Below are 20,936 nucleotides of genomic sequence, written 5' to 3'. Positions count from 1 at the left end.
ACCTTACATTGTAGACTATTCTAACAGTTTAGTTGTTAACCTAGCAGTTGGTAGTGTAGCTAGTTAATAATCTAATAAGTTGAGGCACATCCTTGGCTCCTGGATTCAGCTTCCTTTCTTATCAGCACCAGTTGTATTTTGCATGCTGTTTTTGCCATGCACCCCTGTTGCAGCAGTCACAGGAAACAGCACTGGCATCTGTAAAACAGTTCTATACTTCTTCTCACTGTTTTTCTGCTTCAGGGTTTAGGATGTGTTTTTTAGGAATCTGTGGTGAACTGGTCTGTCATGACTGGAAGCAAACTACCCTAAAGGCAGGCATTTGAGCCCTAGTGCCTCTGATGCTTCTGCTTGTTGGATACCCACCTGCCTTCCTTGTTTTTTAAGGGAAAGCCTTTCCCGCGAAGGGCCTAGGGCAGGGAGCCAAGCTAGAATCCCTGTTGCTGTGCTGGGGTCAGCAAAGTTGCTTCACTCCTCCTCTCTCCCAGAAAGGGGAAAGTGGCAGTGGGGAATGAAGATTGGGGCTGTGTCCTGCAGAGCCACTGCCTCCAGCCCTGACACTGCTCAGACACCCTTACGGAGGAGGAGGAGCAAAAGGAGGAGAAGGAAAGAGAGGAGATGGTAAAGCTGCTGAGAGCAGCAAAGGCAAGGAGGAAGGAAGGGGGATGATCGCTGGAGATTTTGCTTACTTTTTAATTATGCTCTGCTCTCTCATCAAGGTTGGAGTCACACTCCTAAACCTTGCTTTGTGCACCTTTCCCCACCTCCAGATGTTTTGTCAGTGTCCAGCTAATGTTAAAGAAATTGCAAATACAAACGGTGGTTGCTTAAGTTTTCTTTTGCTTCCCCAGGGGATTGACACAGCTGTTGGAGCAAACACATCGAGCAGGACTGCTCTGGCTTCCTATGTGGTGAATACCAAGTGTGTTACCATCCATGCCACAATGAGCCGTAGCACATTATAGCACAGAATCATGCGTATAGTTACTTGACAGCACATAGCCCATTAGCAAACAGAGCATGTGCACTATTCTCATGTGCTTGTACAAAAGGCCTCAGGAGACAGCCAGATAGGACTGAAGAATAACACAAGCTGTTGTGATGCTAGATGTGTAAGTTATTCTCTCTCCCCTCTCAAAATCCAGCCAGCATACCCAGGTGCTCCAATGCGGTGCTTGAGAAGAGGAGGCTTTGGAAGATTCCATACTTCTCCAATCTCAGTAGAGAACAAAAGTTAAGACTCATTTTTGAAACAATACATAGATACCATCATTTATTAGGTGTAATAAGCATAATGAAAATAATTATGATGTTTTTTCCTGAATGGATAATATTACACAAAGAATTGCAAATTATTTAATACAAACTGTGTTCTGAACTCTATTCCATTTTGATTTCCTTCCAGCTAAGAAATATCTTCTTAAGCTATTTACAAGTCCCTGTCTAACTATTCCTTGTTGCATTTACTTTCCCCATTGGTCTTTTACATCTCTCATGTTTATTGATCAAAGTTAGAAACACTCCATAGAAGTGAATGGAGTTAATTGCTTAAACAAACGAACAAACAAAAGCCCCAAACAAAAGCCCCTGTGCCTTTATTGATTTCAGCTACCAAGAGATTTTACTAAAAAATTTTCTACCTCCTATCCTTTGGAGTAAAGAACACTTGGGAGGGCACTTTTCATAAAGCATACATAGTTACAAAAATTGCAGATGTGTTACAAGCTAATAAACCTTCGTAGCTAAGGATTTAGATGAGACTTCTTTTCCACATAACAAATTATCTTTTTTTTTTTTCACTTTTGAGAATAAATGGAGTGTTATAAAGCTAGGTTTAACAAGGCAGAAACCCGCAACAGAATCTTGAGTATACTTCATTGCTTGCAATATATCTAGGCTTGAGGCACTGTGGAGTATAAGATGCTGAAAGGTGTTTTATGATGTGATTTTCTCTTTGAGAGCTTTAGTATGAGATGGCAAGGCGTATTTATGCATTTTACAGTTACATATGACAATATGCACTTTCCACTTTTAAAATACTTAAGAACAACAAATGAATGAAAAAAGGGCCTTTTATGAACTGTTTGATACTTACACTCACACTGTTCCAGCTCAGCTCCTCAGGTGTAGGGGAATCATACCCAACCTTTCTACACTGGATAAAAAAGCTGGACCATATTACAAAGCTTTTTAAAGCCATAGGTTTTGATACAGCAGAAAAAAGTGTCAGACACCCAAGAAGAAAACTACACTAGGAGCTTTATCAAACCAAGTCTGTAGTTTGCAGGGGTGGCTTGAAATCCCCTCTGCCTCTGCCCGCTCTGTAGTGGCACCAGCAATGGCATGCCAGGATTTTTAAGGGATTACTGATGGTCCTTGCTTACTCTTGCTAATTTTTAGAAATAAATACATTCCATATGGATGGGTAAAAGTAAAGATCCTGGCTTTAGTAGGTGACTTTAATCCTCTTTTAACCTGTCCTTATAGCTTAAGTGAATGAATGAAAAATGGAAGCAAAGTTATGAAGTGTTGGCTGATTAATTTACCACCTAATCAGTGGATTAAGGTATTTTACTTCTTGAAAAATGTGCAAAATCTTTAGGTTAAAGATGATACCTACAAAATAGGATTTTTTGTGAGTTGCTTTCCTTCAGGAAGGTGAAACACATTGTTCTGTTAATTGCCAGTTTAAAAAGCTTTTCTAAATTTAACTAAAAATATGAATGTATTTAAGATGCAATGGAATCCACATACGCCCCACTCATGGGAATGAATGAGGAAAACTTACATCTTTTAACATTTACAGTTTATCTAACCAACCCACATCAGATATAAAGGTCCAAATAGAGTAAATAACTTTATTGCAGATGCCAGTGCCATTTTTTCACATTTGAAAAGTTTCCAGCCTTTTCTACTAACATCTGATGACAATATTCTGAAAAACATAGCTATTCTGTCAGATATCTCTGGAATATGAAAAGTTTTCCAGGTGCTTATGGGGAAGAGTAAAAATATGTGGGCTTGACATTACCCAAGATCTGATCTTCATAGTTAGGAAGGCAGCAGAAGAAGAATCCCAAGCATATTTCCATAATGGCGGTGGTCCAGCCAAAGCCATAGGCCCAGCTGAACATATTAATTCCTGTCATTTCAATTTCAGATGAGAACTTTACTGGATAAATGACCAGGCCCATGATGGAGAACACAGCTGAAGAAACAGGAGAGAACAAAAGATGTTTAACACCCAGTCCATTCCATAATATTTGTAGCTAAAATCACCCACATTTCAGAGGATCTAAAAATTGATCCACTGCTGTGACAGACTTGAGTTTTCACAGAGAGCTCAAGTGCACACAGGCAGAGACTTGGGTATAGAATCAGCTGAGGGAAATAATCAGTTTTAGTATGGATATATCTGCATACTTTAAGCCTGACTCCTTACCAGCCACAAAAAGTAAGCCTCCAATCCCGCGTATGAAGTTGAACCGAAGTGTGTCAATGGCAAACGCTATGATGGCCAGAGCAAAACAGATGACTAGAAGTAGAAAGCCAACGAGGTATGTGGCAGCAGCAGCTCTTCCCCAAGCTGAAATCAGAAGGAAGATGCATTAGAAAGGAACAAAAACAATTTAAAAAATCCTTTGAATTGTTTTTCTGTGGTTCATAATGAAAGGTTAATTTTAAAAACTGTGAAAAGAAGGTTAGCTCTCAAAAAAGAAAGCATGGGATCTTTCTCTCCTCTTAAAGGCGAACATTTTAGTTTCACAAAAAAATCATGCACTCAGTGCAGAATGCATAAAAATGCCAGCTTTGTCCTCTCACACAGATTCCAATGGGGCTTGCATGCAAGCTTATTCTTTAGCTTTAACAATGAAGAATCTAGACAAAAATGGCTTTAAAATGTAAGAATGGACACCCTCCTTTAATAACAATTGTTACCTCAGCAGATGCCATAAAATCAGCTTCATTTTGCATGGATAAGGGGAATTAGACTGCCCTGAAATGAATTTAATTCTTCCTTTAAAATGAAATGTTCACACCAGCACATGCAAACTTAAAGGTGTGGCAGTAGCCCATAAATGTCAAAATTCAGAGATTTCTGCCTTTCAGCCTTTGTTTAGCTCTGTGTCTTAAATGGAGTTAAGGATTTGGAATCTGTTTTGTAAAGAAATTTGACCTCTAATTTTGGTACAAATTTAGAACCATTTCATTTTGACAAGCTTGTTCAGGATATTAATTCTTTAATTTCCAAATTATATAACTTTATGTTATAACATGTCAGAGCAAAGCATATTATGTTGGCATAACAACTGGAAAAATAGTATTTATTAAATACTTTAAGACTTGAGGAGCAACTACTACTCAAAGAGATCAAAGTGTCTCCTCTTTCAAATGTAAAAAAACCATTTTAACACTTTTTAAATTACGTTTTAAATTGAGTAAGCAGTTAAAGTCTGCCAGGCATCTACAGACTTCATCCCCTCACCTATACACTATGCATTTGTAAGGTTTTGGCTTGTAACCACATACATACAGCAGCAATGTCAAAAAATTATCATATCCCAAACAACCCTGATGATAATTACAATTCAACTTAAATGCAGTGCACACTGTTCAGTAAAAGTTGCATCTGAAATTGTGTAAGTTAAGATTTTTGATATCCAGTAACCTGTCAATTTGTTTGCTTTAAGCACGCAAGTAATTAAATGCAAAGTGTCCTGCCTTTCCCATGACTAGAGTCAGGTATGCATGAAAGCCACTGGCGTGTTTCCAGTGAGTGACAACTTGGTGCTCAATCTCTCTACCTCCAGGCCCCATACCACCACTATATTAGATGAGAAAAATGGATCAGGATTTTCCAGATATCCTTTTCTTCCCACAAGTCCATCAAAACAAATTTCCCTTTCATCCCCCCTGCTTCATTCTAGCTATTGCACTGTATTTTCAGTTTTATATCATGTCCGTTTTCTTTCTTATGCCAAAAAACTTTCTGTCTGCTTATAGGGCTTTTCAGCTGTATTTTTTTCCTGTAAACAGGCAGCTGCCTGAGAAGACTGATAGGGACAGCTAGTATGTTCTTACATCTCATTTTCTAGCCCATTATCTTAGCCCAAACTCTTCTCTCTGGGAGTTTACAGTGGGCTTGAATGTGGAGACACAGGAGAGAGGACAGCACCTCAGGCAGAGTACTAGAAGAAACACTCAGGAAGAGGAATTTATTATACTGCTCAATATACCCTGTTGAAGACACTCCTGTTTCCAGCCACTCTGTTACCCCTCTAAAAGGCAAAAAAGTGGCACCTGACCATAAGAGAAGTCTCTCAGCAGTTGTGACCTCACTGCTCTTGGATACAAGAGCTATAACTTCTGTCAGAAGGGTGAAGTGACAAGGACATGTAGAGGTGATGGTTTTTCTTAGGTGCACAACTGGTTCTGGTTAGGTACAAAACTCCCAGGCAAAGGAGTGTCCTTTCCTAGAGCAGACTCAGAGTACAGCTGCCTGCCCAGCAAGTTCTGAGGCACCAGGAGTCCGAGGCATTCCATCTCACCCACTGCCAATCTGCCAAAGCTCAGCCTTGCTTCTCAAGAGCTGATGGAAGAGCACCAACCCCCAGGGTGGGAGCATCACCCGGGCTGGGAACTCAGGGAGCCATGGCTGGTGGCTGCAGCCATGTGTGGTGGTACTTTGCCCATGCCAGCATCTCCCTCCTCCGCCAGGCTCACCCAGGTGTTTTTCCTGAAGAAGTGTTACAAGTACTGTGACTGTATGAAAGCAGATTGGGCACACACCCAGCCTGCTGGGCAATGGCTCTATGGCAAGAAGAGACATGTTTGTTGCAGGATGCTTACATCACTTGGAGGCATTGCTTAATCACCTAACAGCCAATTTTGTGACTGACACTTCTACAAAAGAGAAAAAAGTTAACTCAACATTGGAAGAAAAACAATATGTAGCTCCAAGTAAGGCAATAGGATTGCATGGAAGAGTCTTTATGAGGTATTTTTGAGGAACTGACTTCACTTGTCTTTTACAAAAAGCAGCAGCTATCAGTAGTGTAAGACTACAGTGTGTAAACACCTTACCTTTCTAGGGTAAAAGGTAGCAAAAGCTTTGTGCAAGGATAATTGCAACTGTTTCTATATCCAAGATGTTTATTTTTCCTTGTGCTAGCCAGGAGCACTGAAGTAGCTTAGTGTCTTTACCAATAGAACTAGAACTTAAAATTCCTTAAAAATGTTAGAATTAGTAGAATTAAATTGATCAAAAAACACTGACAAACAAGTGGCTAATTTGGCCCCAAATATTTTCTTATCTTCCAATGTTGTGGGGGTTTTTTGTTTTAACACTGAGCAAAAGCATAAATAAATTGTTCCAACTGCAAAGCTTTTTCTTAAAAATGTGTACTCCAGGCCAAAGAATCCTCACTGGTGCAACACCAACTCAAAGTATGCCTGGCTCTGGAGAGAGGGCAGTTGAAAGCTGAAAGGATGTGGTCCAACTGTCATCAAATCAAGAAGAGAAACAGAGGGAGCCGCAGTTACAGGTTATCAAGCTGAGTCTTTGAAAATATTCACCAATTTCTGAGATCTGTTTTCTCAGCCCCAAAAAAGGTGGTGATGTTTTGTCTGTTTAAGAGTTAAAATGTGCTTGTTAGAAAAGAAATATGTGTTTATGCAAAAGTGTCCTTGAATACCAGCAGGATACTGTAACACTTTGGTGCAATGTCCTATTTCTCCCAGTTCCTCTGTCAGCTGAAAGAACACCAATGAACACTTTGAAAGGGTTTGTAGGCAGCTACACACCATCCACTCTTCAAAACTCCTTCTAACTGGTAATTCTCTGACCAATTTTGTCTTAAAACAAGACCTTGCTAACCCAAACAGACAGAAGAAACCCATGTTTTTATGCCTATCTCAAGCAGAGCAAGGACAGTGCTTCTGATAATAGTGTTTTGTATGTCAATCAGCAATGATTTGTGAAAGTCTGGGCTATCCACAGTGAATACAGTAGTATGTGACTACTGGAAAATGAAAATAAATGCCTGCCTTCTAAAACTCCCTATAGTGTGAGAAGACCCCTGAGCTAACTTAGAGACCAGAAAGAGCCCGCCCAAGCCAGGACAGAACTCATGGTATCTTATGAGCAAGATAATGAACTGAGACAGAATTCAATAATAACGCAGCTTTATTACTCTGCTATTAAAGCTAACTCAGTTTGGAGGCAGCATGACTACCTCTTGGATTGCAGCATATAAACACATTCAGAATATCCTGCAGCTGGCTGCAGCCATGGGAACCTGATGGACTTAATTAGAGATCCAGGACTGAGTGCCTCCAGTTTCCCGCCTTTCTGATTTTACTCACTTGCTTTTACAGTTTGTAAAAATGTAAACACTGTTTGTGCTTCACACATAAGGAAACAAACTTCCTTGCTCAGTAGTAAGTTGAGCCAAAACTTCAAACAACCAGACCTAGTATTTCCTTAGCCTGCCATCTTTCATGCTCCAAATGGTGCCCTCAAAAAAGAGCTGTTGCGCCTTGAAAATAGCATGGGAAGCTGACTTCCCTCATGACAAATGCAAATGCCTGTTTTTCTGGTGTCCGTGTTTCAAAACATGGGAAAATATTCACAATGAAATTCCCCTGTTTTCCTTGATCTGGCACCCCCAAACCACATAAACTATTGAGCCTCTCTTTGGGTCACATTTTCTAAAAGTCACCCCAGAGAATTCAGGAGTATTGTTCCTTGTATAATCAATAAGAACATGTTTTTCCAAATTTTCTTCCTGGCTGGAAGCTAAATACACAACTATCACTGGAAAGAAAAACAAAGGTTTGTTGCCACCTCGAAGACACCAATAATTACCTACAGGTTCTTGATGACTGATCATTTTAATACTGCAGTGAATTGTGCAGCAATTTGAGGAAGGATATCTTTAATTCAAAAGAAACAGGGATCGGGAGGAGCAAATGTAACAGACTAATATTTTTCTCTGTTATCCTTTATACCACCAAGGGCAAGAAACACAAATGCTACAGTTCTATCTCCAATCTTGCAAAGCAATTCCTATAAGAACTAAAATCTGCAATGGTGTCAATTCATTTGTCTGTTGTATGTAATGAGAATGTTTCTAGGCTGAGTTTGCAGAGCTCAACCTGTTTTACATCTCTCTGATTAAAGGGAAAGAGTATTATTTTGGAAACAAAGCTGAACTGACTTGGGTTTCTCAACCTGACATTCTTCATCAGGGTGTGGTGAACACTACAGAGCACATGCTTCACTTTGAAAAGGGACTGCTTTGGCAGGGTTTTATCCATTTCCCTTTGGTTTGTACTCCTCAAGAAAGTTTCTATGTGAAAGTGCCCATGTTTACAGCAGAATATGTGATCTCTGAATCTTAAGAGGTCCATCAAACTCATTAACACACCTCTGTCAGCTGAAGGGTTACAAGCTGCTGGTGTATGTGCAAGCCACTGTCATCAGGACTCTGGATTCCCTGTGTTACCTGTGCAACATTAAACAGTGCAATATCCTGTCTCCTGGATATCCCAACTCCGCAACATGTCAACTATGGGAAATTTCTGTGCTCTTTCTGAAAACAAATGTACGCTGAAATGTCTGCAAGTGTTTGCTGATCACATGAGCTGGCATTGAAATACCCGTGTGCATGTGTTTGTATACAGCCAAGATAAATCCCAAACCATTAAAAGCAGCTTATGGATAAACTGCATGTGCGGGCTGAAAGCTATTGACCGAAAATAGTTTCAAAGGAAATCTGTACAAATGAGGAAAAAATCACATGTTAGTCATGCATAATTTATGAACAGAATAAAATGAGAAAAAAATCAAAGGCATGATTGGATGTGCACTATTTTCTGAGTTTCTGTCTTCATTATATCTTGATCATTTTTGAAGCAACTTCACTTTCTGTGTATCTTTTCAACAGTAGTCAATACTGGATGGTTTCCTTTGAATTTTTTTTGTGTGAGTTTATAACTTTTGGAGTGGAATACATAGTTTTTAGTCCTTCTCCCTTTTTGGTAACTCCATTCTTAATTCCCCTAGCATTACTTCTTTAGAGTTCATTGGCAGTTATTATGGATTTCTCATTTAATAATACAGTATTATCTCATAACATGAAAGCCATTTTTATGGGAGCTGGAACCAACTTTTAGCCTGCCACTATTTAAGAGACAACCATGGAAACAGAGAATTACCTATTTAGGTTCACACTAAGATAATGTCATTGCAGAAGTTTCTTGGTGATCAGTAACAGGTCCCATATAAACAAGAAAGGATTAGGACTTTATGACAATTACCCCATAATAATGATTTTAAATGACAACATTAAGGACAAGAACCTCTATGCGTATGTCATCTCTCAATAAAACACAGTAGATATTAGCAGAAGGCAGTGTCTTGACCACAGCTGAGTGCTAAAGTGATAGTTCAGTGTGACTTGTAGGGCTTTAATTCCTTTAGAGCAAAAACCTATTAATTCCTCACCACTGACTTTGCTCACAAACACAGGCAAAGCCTCTATGTAATCGGCAACCCTCCCCTCTTACTGAGGTAAGCAATTAAACTGAGAAGCTATTCCAACTTAAATTTGAGGGGAGGAGCAGTTACATCTTCAGGGAGTGGTTCAAATTCATCTCATAATAAGCTCAGACATGTACAGACTTGACTTAGAAGCTGGCTTCTGCAAGTGTTCTATTAATGAGAGCTGCTTCCTGATGCTTACTTAGCGCTAGGAAGGCAGAAGTGTAGAGCCATCATCAAAGCGAGCACCAAGGGAGTAAGTTAGCTATTAAAAATAATGCACACATAGTGCCTCAAAATTAAAGGTTTGCTCATGAGAGTCAGGGAGTACCCCTATCTCACATTATCTTGAGAAGCAGTTGCATACGTTGAGAATATCTCAGGATTAAAACTCAGTCTCATACACTTTAATGCTATAACATTTTTTTCCTCCTGTTTTTTCCTATTTATTTTAAATTAAAGCAGTATTACTTACACTTGTGTATATGGGAGTTGGGAGGATCAGGTAAATAAAACAGGTAAGGCACTGATTAATCAGTTCATTTACATAACTCAGTTAATGAGAATAGCAAGATGTACCTGCTCCCTAACTACCCCTGAGTTAAAGATGGGCTAAAATATTGAATGTGAATTAAATAGAATCAATTTTCATAATAACACAGGCTATGAACTAGGACTTTTAATCAAAACAGCAGAGTGGAACCTTTCCAAAAAAGCTCTTTTAAAGTTTTATATTCCCAGAGACATCTGAGACTAAAGAACACTGAATTTACATCTTATTTCCATATGCACCAAGTATTGTTCTCACTTTTGATCTGCAGTTTTCATGCTGTGAGCAAACTTTGTTCCGAAATCTTGCTGAAAGTTGCCTTTTGCACTAGGGAATTTCCCTCTAACAGACAGCAGCTGTGAATCTGGATCTGATTTTCTCTTAGAAGCAAAATTTCACCATTTGCAAAATAAAACCCCAACATATAGGCAGAAATGGTGCTTTGTGCTCTTAAAAATACATTAATTCTATTTACTGTTCTTACAAATTAAACAGTTTTATAATGCCTCCCGAAAATCTTCATCACTTGCTCCTTAGTGCTAATGGCATTGTTTAATGAACTGCATAGAGACTTTCTGTATTTGGGGCCTGATTTGGGCACAGTGTGCATAATAGGTGACATTATGTTGACATATGTCAACATAATAGGTGACATCAGATGTATTAAATTGCAGATTTGATACAGATCTGAAGTGTTATTTAGTACTAGTAGAAGGAAGCTAGATACCTCTGGGACATGGGCTACTGCCATCATGCCACAAACTACCTTGAGTTCCTGGGAATTTTGGACCAATGAGATATTTTGTAATGGTACTTAACCAAGAAGAAACATAGCATTACAACACTGACTGAGTCAATGTGTTTAAAGTTGCTCAGAACAACACAAGATGCCAGTGAGAAGTGGCATAGAAATGTGAAAAAATGTTTTGAGAGTTTTATTTATTTTCCTACATAACACCTTTCCACTTAAGCAATCTGACTGTTTAAACCTGCAGTGAAATTGTGAGTGCATCTTGCCACCCTTATCACTATTCAGACTATGGAGAGGTTATTATAGCTCTGCTGTATCAGATTACCTCAATAAGCCAGAGGAAGAGATGAGGTGAAGAGAATTGAGAGCTTGGCCACAAGTTTCCACATGCTTTCAGCAGAGACAGCTCCTGTGTGTCTGTGAGTGAACGGAATCCTCTCTCAAGGACTTCAGGTCCTGACAACACAGAGTGTTGAGGATCTTCACAAAGTCCTCAACACCAGCAGTTCATATTTCCTGATGGGGAGATGAGAACCCTCTACATAACTGCTATTTTTCCACCCAATCTAACTGTAATTATTAAAGGGAGGTTTGTAGAATTAATTGCTCAAGAACATAACTATTATTTAGAAAAGACTCTGATTAAATGAATCTGCCATTAAAATTATAAAAGGACAAACTCTTAAATTACAAGGGAAAGCATGTTAGCAATTGCAGATGAGAAACGAAAAATGCCATGATAATTAAATTCTCTGGGCTTGATTCCCTTCTCTTATAACGTTTTAGAAACAATGAGCTGTCCCCTACAAGATGGGGGAAAATAGAATTTTTTCTTTCATTCTTGCAGCAGAGTTCCTTAAATACACTGTTGTGATATTTTCATTACTCTATATGTTTAATTGAGACTGTATTTTCTATCATTCTATGTTTTGAATAATTATTGAATATCCTACATTATTAAGTAACTGATCTTGTAATGTCATTTCTCACTGGTTAGTCCCAGGTAACGCTAGACTTTTAGGAGACTGATGACAGGAAATTGTGTGCTTCTCCACACATTGTCATTAAACTACAGGCAATCACTCTAGATAAATATAACCATTTCATGGTGCGATACAGTAGGAACAGCAAGAGGCTTTCATTTTCAGTTCACCCTATGTCAAAGGAGTCAAATCTTGCCCCGTAATCTGCGCCATTTACAGGGTATAGAGCTGGGGTCCATTCTGGGCTCTCCCACAGGCTTCCTTGGACTGGTCAGAAACATCCTGAGCCTTTGTTTTCCAGCTGCAAGGACACTTTCACAAATCTACTTGGATATTACCAGATTCTGAAAGCTGGTAAACGCAGAACCTTGACTTTGGGAAAAATCTGCAATAAAGGCACTGTGACTTCAGCTGGTCCCCGCTTCAAAAGCACAGTTATTTGCTTGCTTCATTTCTATTCCAATGTATAGACACTCTCAGATGCCAAAGAGCCACTGGGACTGCTTGCTTCTCCTCCCAAGCCCTGCTGTATTCCATTCTGTCCCTCTGGAAATATCCCTGTGTCGCTCTGCTCAGGGTGCTTGCTTCACCTTGAGGCAATTAAAGGTTTCCCCATGCCTGGAATTAGGTGCTGGCTGTCAGATGCTACGGGAATGCGGGGAAAGGCAAAACAGTTTTACATAGGTAGTGTGGCAGTGGTGAAACTTGGTGCCTGGTCTGTCCTGTGCCCCAGGTGTGATGAGTCACTGGTCTGATGGAGATGGTAGTTTTCCGGAGGGAGAGAGCTGCGCAGTCAGCAGTGCAAGGCCAGTGGTAGGTGTAGTACCAAGAGAGGGCCTTTGCTGCTTGGAAACCAATCCTAGCCACACCACGAACCTTGCTGTCGTATCATTCACTGAGGATTGTACCTGCTGTTGTATCATTACCCTTTTAGTCACTGATTTCCATTTTGTTCCTCCTCCAGAATAATAAAGAATGCTTCATCATAGCAAAAGATTCTCCAGAAATAAGAGCCTGGTACAGGCAAAACAGGGAAGCAAATCTATTCATCAAAGGGAATGGAGAATATTTCTTTCCTCAAGAGGATTATTACCTTTGCAACATTCCCTTCTTTCACTTATCTTGCGGCCATACTCATCCACTGTCATATTTGAAGTAATTTTTTTCATTATTATCATACTATACTAGCCTTCATATCTTGTAGTATTGCATTAATATTCATAGATCAAAATAAAACTGGAATTACCTAGAACATAGTTGCCAGTGATTTGCCTGGAAGACAAACTGCAGGAAGGCGTCCTTTCCACATGGTAAAATCATTCATCCCTCCACTAATCTCCATAGCCTCTAAACCCTCCACACATCCTAGAAAAAGGTTATAATTGAATACTATGATGTGAAAATAACTGAGGAACTGGATTCCACTTGAGATGTGGAAAAGTCTTTTCCTGATTTTTTTCCCCAAGATCTCTGTTTGCACTATGCTAATGAGCTGATAACTTCAATCTAAACTTCAAGCTTTAAGTTGTTTTGATGGCAGCATCTGCACATGGAAGAGCTGCAGGGCTGGGTGGAACATAAGATGGGACAAGTGTAATCACAAGTTTTTCACCCCATTGTGCATCACATTGAGACTAATAAAATCAGTTATTTTCCCCCAAACAAACCTACACATGTTTAAACATCTTCAAAGCCTACAGTGGAATAAAATTGCATACTGAAAAAGTGTCTCAGCTCTGCAAGATACACCTTGTTCAAGAAAAGCAATAGAGCAAAGATCAAGAAAAACAAAGGAGTGCTGTACAAGCTTCATGGTGGGGTTTAACCTCTGCTTTTTTTTTGTAAACTTAGCCATGTCCCAGACAGATATATTCCATATCATGCTCATTCTCTATCCAAATGTCTTCATCTCTCTTCATAAAGACAGAACAATGAAGAGCTACTGTTTGTATCTCTCATCTCTTCATCCTAAACTCCGTGCATTCTAAGTGTCCCAATGCACTAGACATTTTTACCTAGAACTTTCTATTTATTTGAACTAAATACGCTTGAAAAGCAAAAGACTTCTGTTAAAGTCTACATGAGTGTCATATGGTTAAAGCAGATGATCTGAACTCTTGGAGAAGATAACTGTATAAACGCTTCCTATTCTCACTTTTCACAGACCTCATAAACTTTGCAAAAGACCACGGGTAAACAGATGCTTTCACAAAAGACAACTGCACAAGTGGAGCTACTCTACTGGCTTTCAAAAAAAAAAAAAGTCTTCCCTGTGACCCTGTGAGGTTTTAATTCTGCCAGTTTAAGCAGCTACTTGGAGACTCCAAACTCCACTGGTGCAGCCGATGAAACATCCAACCTGCTTCCCTTCCAATCTGACCAACCTCAATGATGTTGGGTTTTTGTCTTCTGACTGTGTATAAACACATCTTAAGCCAAACAGCAGAAATTCAAGGAGAATTATAAACATCTCACGTGCGGCATTTGATTTGAACTCGCACATTATAATTAAAAACTTGCAAGAATGTTACAATTATATCCAATTACGATATGATGAAGATGTCTGTAGTGGATTAAGATAACTACACTGTCCAAGTCATGTTGACAATATTTCCTGGCAGCTGCTGGAGTACACAAGCATATCACATATATCAGTGAAACCATCCCCGCAGGAATTTCAGAACCTACCCAGCTAGTGGCAGATTAGACAGGGAAGCTGGAAGTAAAGATCAGAAGAAACGGGATGGAAACTGTGGCATAGAGGGAGGAAAGAGATCGCATCTCAGGAAGGATGTAAAACACTTCTGTCATTTGTGTTTACACCATATCTTTTGTCTCTGCACTCAGGAAGGTGGATAATTACACTCTGTTTAACCAGCACTGTATTTAGCTTGGCACAAAGTTAAACATCCCACACGATGCTGACTGCTTGTTTTCCAAGGCCTTTCTGGAGTACTGTGGATAAACGCAATCCTAGAATTGTTAAAGCCCTATGTTTAAACACTGAAGCAGGTAGAATCAGGCTCAATACAAGACCTGGATGTCACAAGTGAGATGCTGTCTCATGGCCTTGTCTTTTGGTCGGAATCCAAGAACAGCATCAGCCACCTGTGCCCCGCACAAGAAAGAGCAGAAGTCACAGAAGAAAAATCCCAATCCCACACCACTGAGCAAAGAAAAACAGAGACCAGGATTGGATCTGAGCACAACCCACCTCTGGAGAAAAGATGTCTGAGGGAAAGGTCTGGAAAGATCAGGACAGTGACATGAGATTGCATCTTTAAGAGTCAATCTACAGACCTATCATGGGCTAGGAATAACTCACCCCTGCGAAGGACAAGATCTGCATTTTAATGGCATAATCTTGCAGAGGTAGAAGCCTGGCAGTGTAATCCACTGTCACCTGGCCTATGCACCCATTGTTTACATACAGGCTTTACATATTCTACCACGGGCTGAGTGACTCTATTGTCCCAGACATATCCTTCTCTTCTACCTAGAAATTTTGTCCAGGAGGATTTTGAGGATTTGCTTATGTTTCCTGGGTATTTAGTCACTGTGAAGAGGTCAAATGATGGATGCATGCCCATTGAGAGCATAAGGCAGTCATGCAGCTCGTGAACAGCATTTCTAATGCTTTCAGAAACATCACTTGACTTTTCCAATGTAGCCACCATATAATATTCTGCATATGTGTACCAAGTCCAACATGTCTGTGTTAAAAGTGCTGGACTTACTGTGGATATGATTCATGGCAACTCCAGACACTGCAGGATAGTCCACATAGAGGGACTGGTTTGTCTGTGGATGCTGTCCAGTGGGAAACTGCATACAGATGCAGAATTCAAGGCTATCAGAGTGAGGCAGGATAAGGAAGGAAGTGAAATGCCAAACAATTATATAGGACCTGGAAGCAAGGTGAAAATTCTCTTGTATTATCAAGAGGAGCAAGGTAAAATGTCTTGGTGTTTCCTCTCCAGTTAAAGCAGGCATTTTTGGCATTTTCTAGGGCCTAACCTGGAGATCAAGAAGATGGCTGACTCTTCCGGAAGCCTAGGAGGAGAAGCTTAGGGAGAAGCCCTTTGCTAAGCATCATGTTCTCTCTCCTGCTCTCTAGTGCCATGTACCAGAGGCCAGTTTGCTGGCCTGACTTATGCCCAGACACACAGCTGATCGTGGAGCCCTGAGAGTAGGACTGGGTGTGATGCTCAATAGCGCTGGTCTTGCCCTGGAGCCCAGCACTCACAGAGGCCTGCTACAATTAACTCATTACAGCCAAATTTTGTGCACAGAAGGTAGAGTTTGATGACGTACAATAAACTTTCCAGAACAATTTTGAAAAGCTGTAATAAATGATCCCCGAGATTGCTTCTGCTAGTGTTTTTACACTCATTTTCTACAATAAAAGCTGAGATTCTTAGCCTTAGAGAAAATGCTTTTCCTTTTCATTTGAATTATCATAAATTTTAAGAACACTTGAATTTTCTTCCTGGCTCAGGCTAAGAGCCCTTAATTCACAATTACTTATTTCAGATCATGGCCAATAGCAGATATATAGAAAGGAAAAAAAAAGGGAAAAAAAAGAAACAGGGCACATGCAGAATGACCCTTCTCTTGGGCTCTTCTTTCAGGCTCAGTGGTTTACATCTTTTCAAGCTGAAGATTGCACCTGGGTCAACAACATGTTTAATAGCATACTTAACCAAAACTTAGTACAAACAAGAAATCCTTTCATCTTTTAAAGCTTTCTTTCATAATCGCAAGGAGACTTTTTCACACGACCCACCTACCAGAGCAGTTTCAGGGCAGCATTCTGCAGCGTGACACTCCCTGGGAATATCTTCCTACCATCTTACATTTTTACCTCCCCGTTTTTTGCTGGCACTCAGACTTGCTTGTCACACTAATGCCAGGCTTACCCACACAACCTGCTGTTTGGATATTTGATCAGCAGTAGCCGTTAAGTTTTGAAAAGTAGTGATTAGTGAGAAGAGGTTACCAGCTTCTTCTAAGAGAGGAAGAAAATGCTGTAATATTTTCTGCACTGATACATTACCATGTGTGGGGGTTTTTTGTATTATGTAACCCATCAGTTTTTTACTTCACAGAGGTGAGGGCATTTTATTTCTTCACCCGTTTAGTCAAAAGCCTTGATGTATTTCAGTGACAATTCCTATTGCCCATAACCTCATCTATAAATGCCAGATATTAGGCGACACGGTTAGGAGAGCTGAGGGAAGATGAGTTTGGAGATGTGACCCGCTGCTTCAGAGACTGCTCCCCGCCACCCTTGCAGGCGCTTACCGTAACCCATGAGGGACTCGCAGTTCCATTCCCCACCCTGCCTCCTGCAGTTCTGCCATAACGACGCTTGCTGCACGTAGGGCAAGGTCTGCGACTCCAGCCAGCCCCTGCCCGCCAGCGCAATGATACCAAAGATGACTCCTATGCCTAGGAGCAGGGGTAGGATCCATCTGCAGCGTGTGTAGTCGAGGCCGTACTTCACCATTGTTCAGGGCAGGGGTGGCTGGTGGGACGGGAACAGCTGTCTCTGCCGCAGACTCAGCGACGCAAAGCAGTGGGTACTTCTGCAAAGCTCCTGGAAGGTGAGTTCCGGTACTTACGGCCGCATGTACAAATGTTTGAGAAAAGTCAGGAGAGACACAGCAGAGAGGGAGGGAGGAATGGAGGGAAGAAAGGAGCTCCACCTAGATTCAGATGAGTAAGAGCTGCCGCTGAGCAATAACCAGTTGAGCTGGGGAGAAGCTTCGAGGCTGGGTTTATCTGTGGGATCTTCTCTGCCCTGCTGACTAGGTAACAAATCAGGTGCTGTTTACCCTCAGCATTTAACACTTTCCTTCCCGACATTCCCACCAGCAGAAGAATCTCACAGCTGTGCATACACCTTTCTATCTCCTAAGGGATTTGCTCTATGGCAGGTGAAAACAGAGACAAAACAGGGAACTATTTGCATGAGAGGGTGATTGCTTCTGAAACTTGCCACCTGGAGGCTGAAAGCTGCCTTTCTTGGACTCCGTTTAAAAATAAAACATCTCTTACTTTTTACAATTAAAAAAATTCCCGTAGTTGCTATAAAGCTGAGACAATAAAGAACACGGGACTGTCCTCCCTTCCCCCCTTTGGCACATAGCTACAATATGATCTGGATACAGCCTTAGTGGGAGAAAAAAAATGAGTTTTGATTTGACTGAACCTTACAAACACTCCCTGTGCATGGCTCTGGCTGTACATGCACTGCCTGGGGCCTGTCAGAGCCTGTCTCCAGCATGCTGAGAGTTATGCAGAGATGAGCCCTCACCTCTCTATGTCCCAGGAGGCCACCCAGCCTACTGCAGGGTTCTGTCTGTCAGCTCAGATTCAATATAGCCGTGCTCCCTGCACTCTCCCTTTGAACTAACAGCTGCTACAACCTGGCATTTTGGTAGAACCCAGATGCATTTATATCTGGAAGCAGCTGCAGCCCTTACAGATCAAAGTTGGTTTGTGTGAAACACAGTCAAGCCCAGAGGATGCAAAGTATCCCTTGCTCCCATGTTGGATTTTGTCAGGTGGGGGTCCATCCAAGTACTGACTCCATTTAGTCACAGAAATTTGCTATTGTACTGCACATCATGGTGCAACGTAACAGCCATACTGAACTGCAAATTCACTGCATTTTTCTGAATTGATATTCATAAATCAATAATGGCTTAAATAAAGGAAATTAGTAATTTACATTGCATTGATACATTGTACCTAAAGAGGTATGGAGCTTGCACAGAACCAAATTGGAACATTCACAGCAATGAGCTACAGCACAGTGAAGTAACTCCATCATGAACACAATTTGAACAGATTAATATGACACCGTGCGATATCTCTCATCAGAGATATCTTACTGGCCTGGTGGTAGATTAGCAGTGGTGTGGCTGCTTTATCTCTTATTCTGTCTAGCTGAAGTATCCTGCCAGCAGCTGCCCTGTGGCTCAGACACAATCCAATATTCCTGTGGCTGTGAGAGGTCCATCAAGGGCATCCATCAAGTCTCTGTGACAGCAGGAGACACTTTTACAGTTTTGGCTGTTGAATTTTAATGGCACTAAAAGCTAAAGACAACCATGAAGACACGTCAGCTGCTGTTCTGAATTGGAATTAAGGGACAGCCTCAAATATTTTTTTGTAAAGTGAACTTTAGGGAACAGAACAAGCATTTCCTTAGAATAGAATGTAACTTTCATTGTACTCCACATTTGTGCTATCCACAAATTCAGTTATCATTAACCTAATGTTTAAAATGCCATTTACCAGTTCTATAGCACTGCAATGTATCATTTTTATGCATGATTTTAAAAACATATTTACATTAAAACTCATATCATTTGATGCTCATTCTTAGTGCAATATGCTGGTAGATGCAAGCTGTCCAAGTCTGTTTACACATGTTCTTTCTGTTGCCACAGCTGAGGTAGAAATAGGCACAATAGAATCCAAAAGATTGAGAGAACACAGATTTGGATATGAAATGGTTTTTTAAAGATGACTTCAGAAACACTCATGAATGTGGCAGTAGAGTGTAGACAAGCCCTCACTCAGCTGTCTATATCCAATTTCTTGCCAAGTTTTAATCTTCCGCAAAATTACAGCCTTCTAAGGAAATAGCCAAATCAAGTTAAAGCAATTTTGTACTGGAAATCTAGTTTGAAGTCAGCACTTGTCATCAGAAGACAAAACTGATGTTTTGTTTGTCATCATCAAAGAAGAGCCAATATTTGTTGAGGACTAAAATGGTCTTCCCTGCATTTAGGATGCTCAGCCATATTTCAGGTAGGCACTTATGACTGAAGGATTTGTCATCAGTTTCTGCTGTAGCTCTGCTGTGGATGAATGCATACTGTCACAGATGTTAGCATTTACAAGGTGATACCATAGAGCACATTGTCAAGCTGTGAAAGAAGGTGAGTAGTGTTCAATCATCATGGGTGTTTCTGTGTCTTGCCCATTTTTGTCATCCCTAAGTAATTTAGAACTACAAGCAATCTTCACGTTCAGTAAAATGGTATTTTGTGATATCTGGAAGAGCAGAGAGGGTTCATCATTCAAAGGTGATGAAATGATGCATCTATCTCTTGTAATTCTAATAGTTCTATGACAAACAAGGGGAAATGACTGGAAACTTTAAGTGATTTGAAGTGATGACGTACCCTTACCATGCTTTGTCTTTTGCAATGTACAAGCTGGGTGTTTACATAAAAGAAAATGCTTTTTCTCCTTCTTGGGTATCTGTGGATAGTCCCTCCTGGCTAACAACAGCATCATCTGTTGAAAATTATGTATTATCAGTGTTAAAACTGTTTGTTAGATTGTAGTGCACTTTCTGCAACTAAAAATATTGCTAATGAATCTTCATTATTACTTGAAATAACCATTAGAGCTAAGAGGCATTAGCACTAAAAATAAAAATATGCCTTTTTCAGCCAAGACACAAACGGTTTTCTTAGTGGAAGAAGAAGCTTAGAAATGATTGGCAGCACATTTTCACTCACCTTTAGTCTCTGACCTGGTCAGCTAAACTATATAAATTACTGGATTATCACAAGATGACCAGCTGTGGTGCATGTTCATGACTTTTGCAGCAAGCATATTTTCATTCTCTAATGTTCACACTGCTTACAAAAAACAAATCCCCAGAGTTTGGATTTTAAAAGCTTTGCTAGGTTTATTCTATGATCTGTTCTCTTGTGTGCTATCTTACATCTAATAAGTCACTCTGGGCAACTGAGAACCATGTTTGTCATGAGCTATCGTAAATCTCCTAATTATTACTGTTATCTTTATTAATCCATTTATAACTATCAGCCCTTCTTTCTAATAATGCCAATCTGCTGTTTTCCTTTGGAAAGGGCTGCACTGCAGTTATTGTTACAACCACAGGGTATACAGTGATGCAACTCAGTCAGCCAAATTGTATCTTGCGGTCACTGCCCTGCATCCCCTGGGCAGTAAGGCAATAACGTTCTCAATGTGACTAATATTTCATCCATAGTAAGCACACGTAGAAAAATACCTTTAGACATCAAAAGTGTTTACAGGGTAATCCAAACTGCAATT

General features: G+C 40.3%; 2 protein-coding genes across 2 annotated transcripts in view; both read right to left on the bottom strand.

The window, feature by feature from the left end:
• Nucleotides 1–1,276: 1,276 nt before the first annotated feature.
• Nucleotides 1,277–17,546, bottom strand: LOC113970780 (p53 apoptosis effector related to PMP-22-like). Its single transcript, XM_027690058.1, has 3 exons — nucleotides 17,133–17,546; nucleotides 3,443–3,586; nucleotides 1,277–3,208 (listed from the first exon to the last, which is right to left on the bottom strand). The coding sequence occupies exons 1-3, from the start codon at nucleotides 17,335–17,337 to the stop codon at nucleotides 2,994–2,996; spliced, it is 564 nt and encodes a 187-aa protein (XP_027545859.1). The 5' UTR covers nucleotides 17,338–17,546; the 3' UTR covers nucleotides 1,277–2,993.
• PERP (PERP, TP53 apoptosis effector) overlaps nucleotides 8,585–20,936 on the bottom strand; it is a 27,303-nt gene continuing 14,951 nt past the window's right edge. The window contains exon 4 of the transcript XR_003535331.1: nucleotides 8,585–8,594. The gene's annotated coding sequence lies outside the window, so the exon portion shown is untranslated. The remainder of the gene's footprint in view (nucleotides 8,595–20,936) is intronic.

This window comes from Neopelma chrysocephalum, unplaced genomic scaffold (genome assembly GCF_003984885.1).
Source record: "Neopelma chrysocephalum unplaced genomic scaffold, ASM398488v2 Primary Assembly neopelma1_23, whole genome shotgun sequence".
NCBI classification, from domain to species: domain Eukaryota; kingdom Metazoa; phylum Chordata; class Aves; order Passeriformes; family Pipridae; genus Neopelma; species Neopelma chrysocephalum.
The sequence above is the reverse complement of the archived record's forward strand: the minus strand, read 5'-3'. Positions and strand labels throughout refer to the sequence as shown.

Bases quoted from the DNA above. Each gene is read 5' to 3' on its own strand.
- LOC113970780 (XM_027690058.1), bottom strand. From the start codon at position 17,337: ATGGTGAAGTACGGCCTCGACTACACACGCTGCAGATGGATCCTACCC. The intron at 3,587-17,132 runs GTAAGCGCCTGC...TTCTGATTTCAG, and splicing joins CGAGTCCCTCATGGGTTACG to CTTGGGGAAGAGCTGCTGCT. The intron at 3,209-3,442 runs GTAAGGAGTCAG...CTGTTTCTTCAG, and splicing joins AGGCTTACTTTTTGTGGCTG to CTGTGTTCTCCATCATGGGC.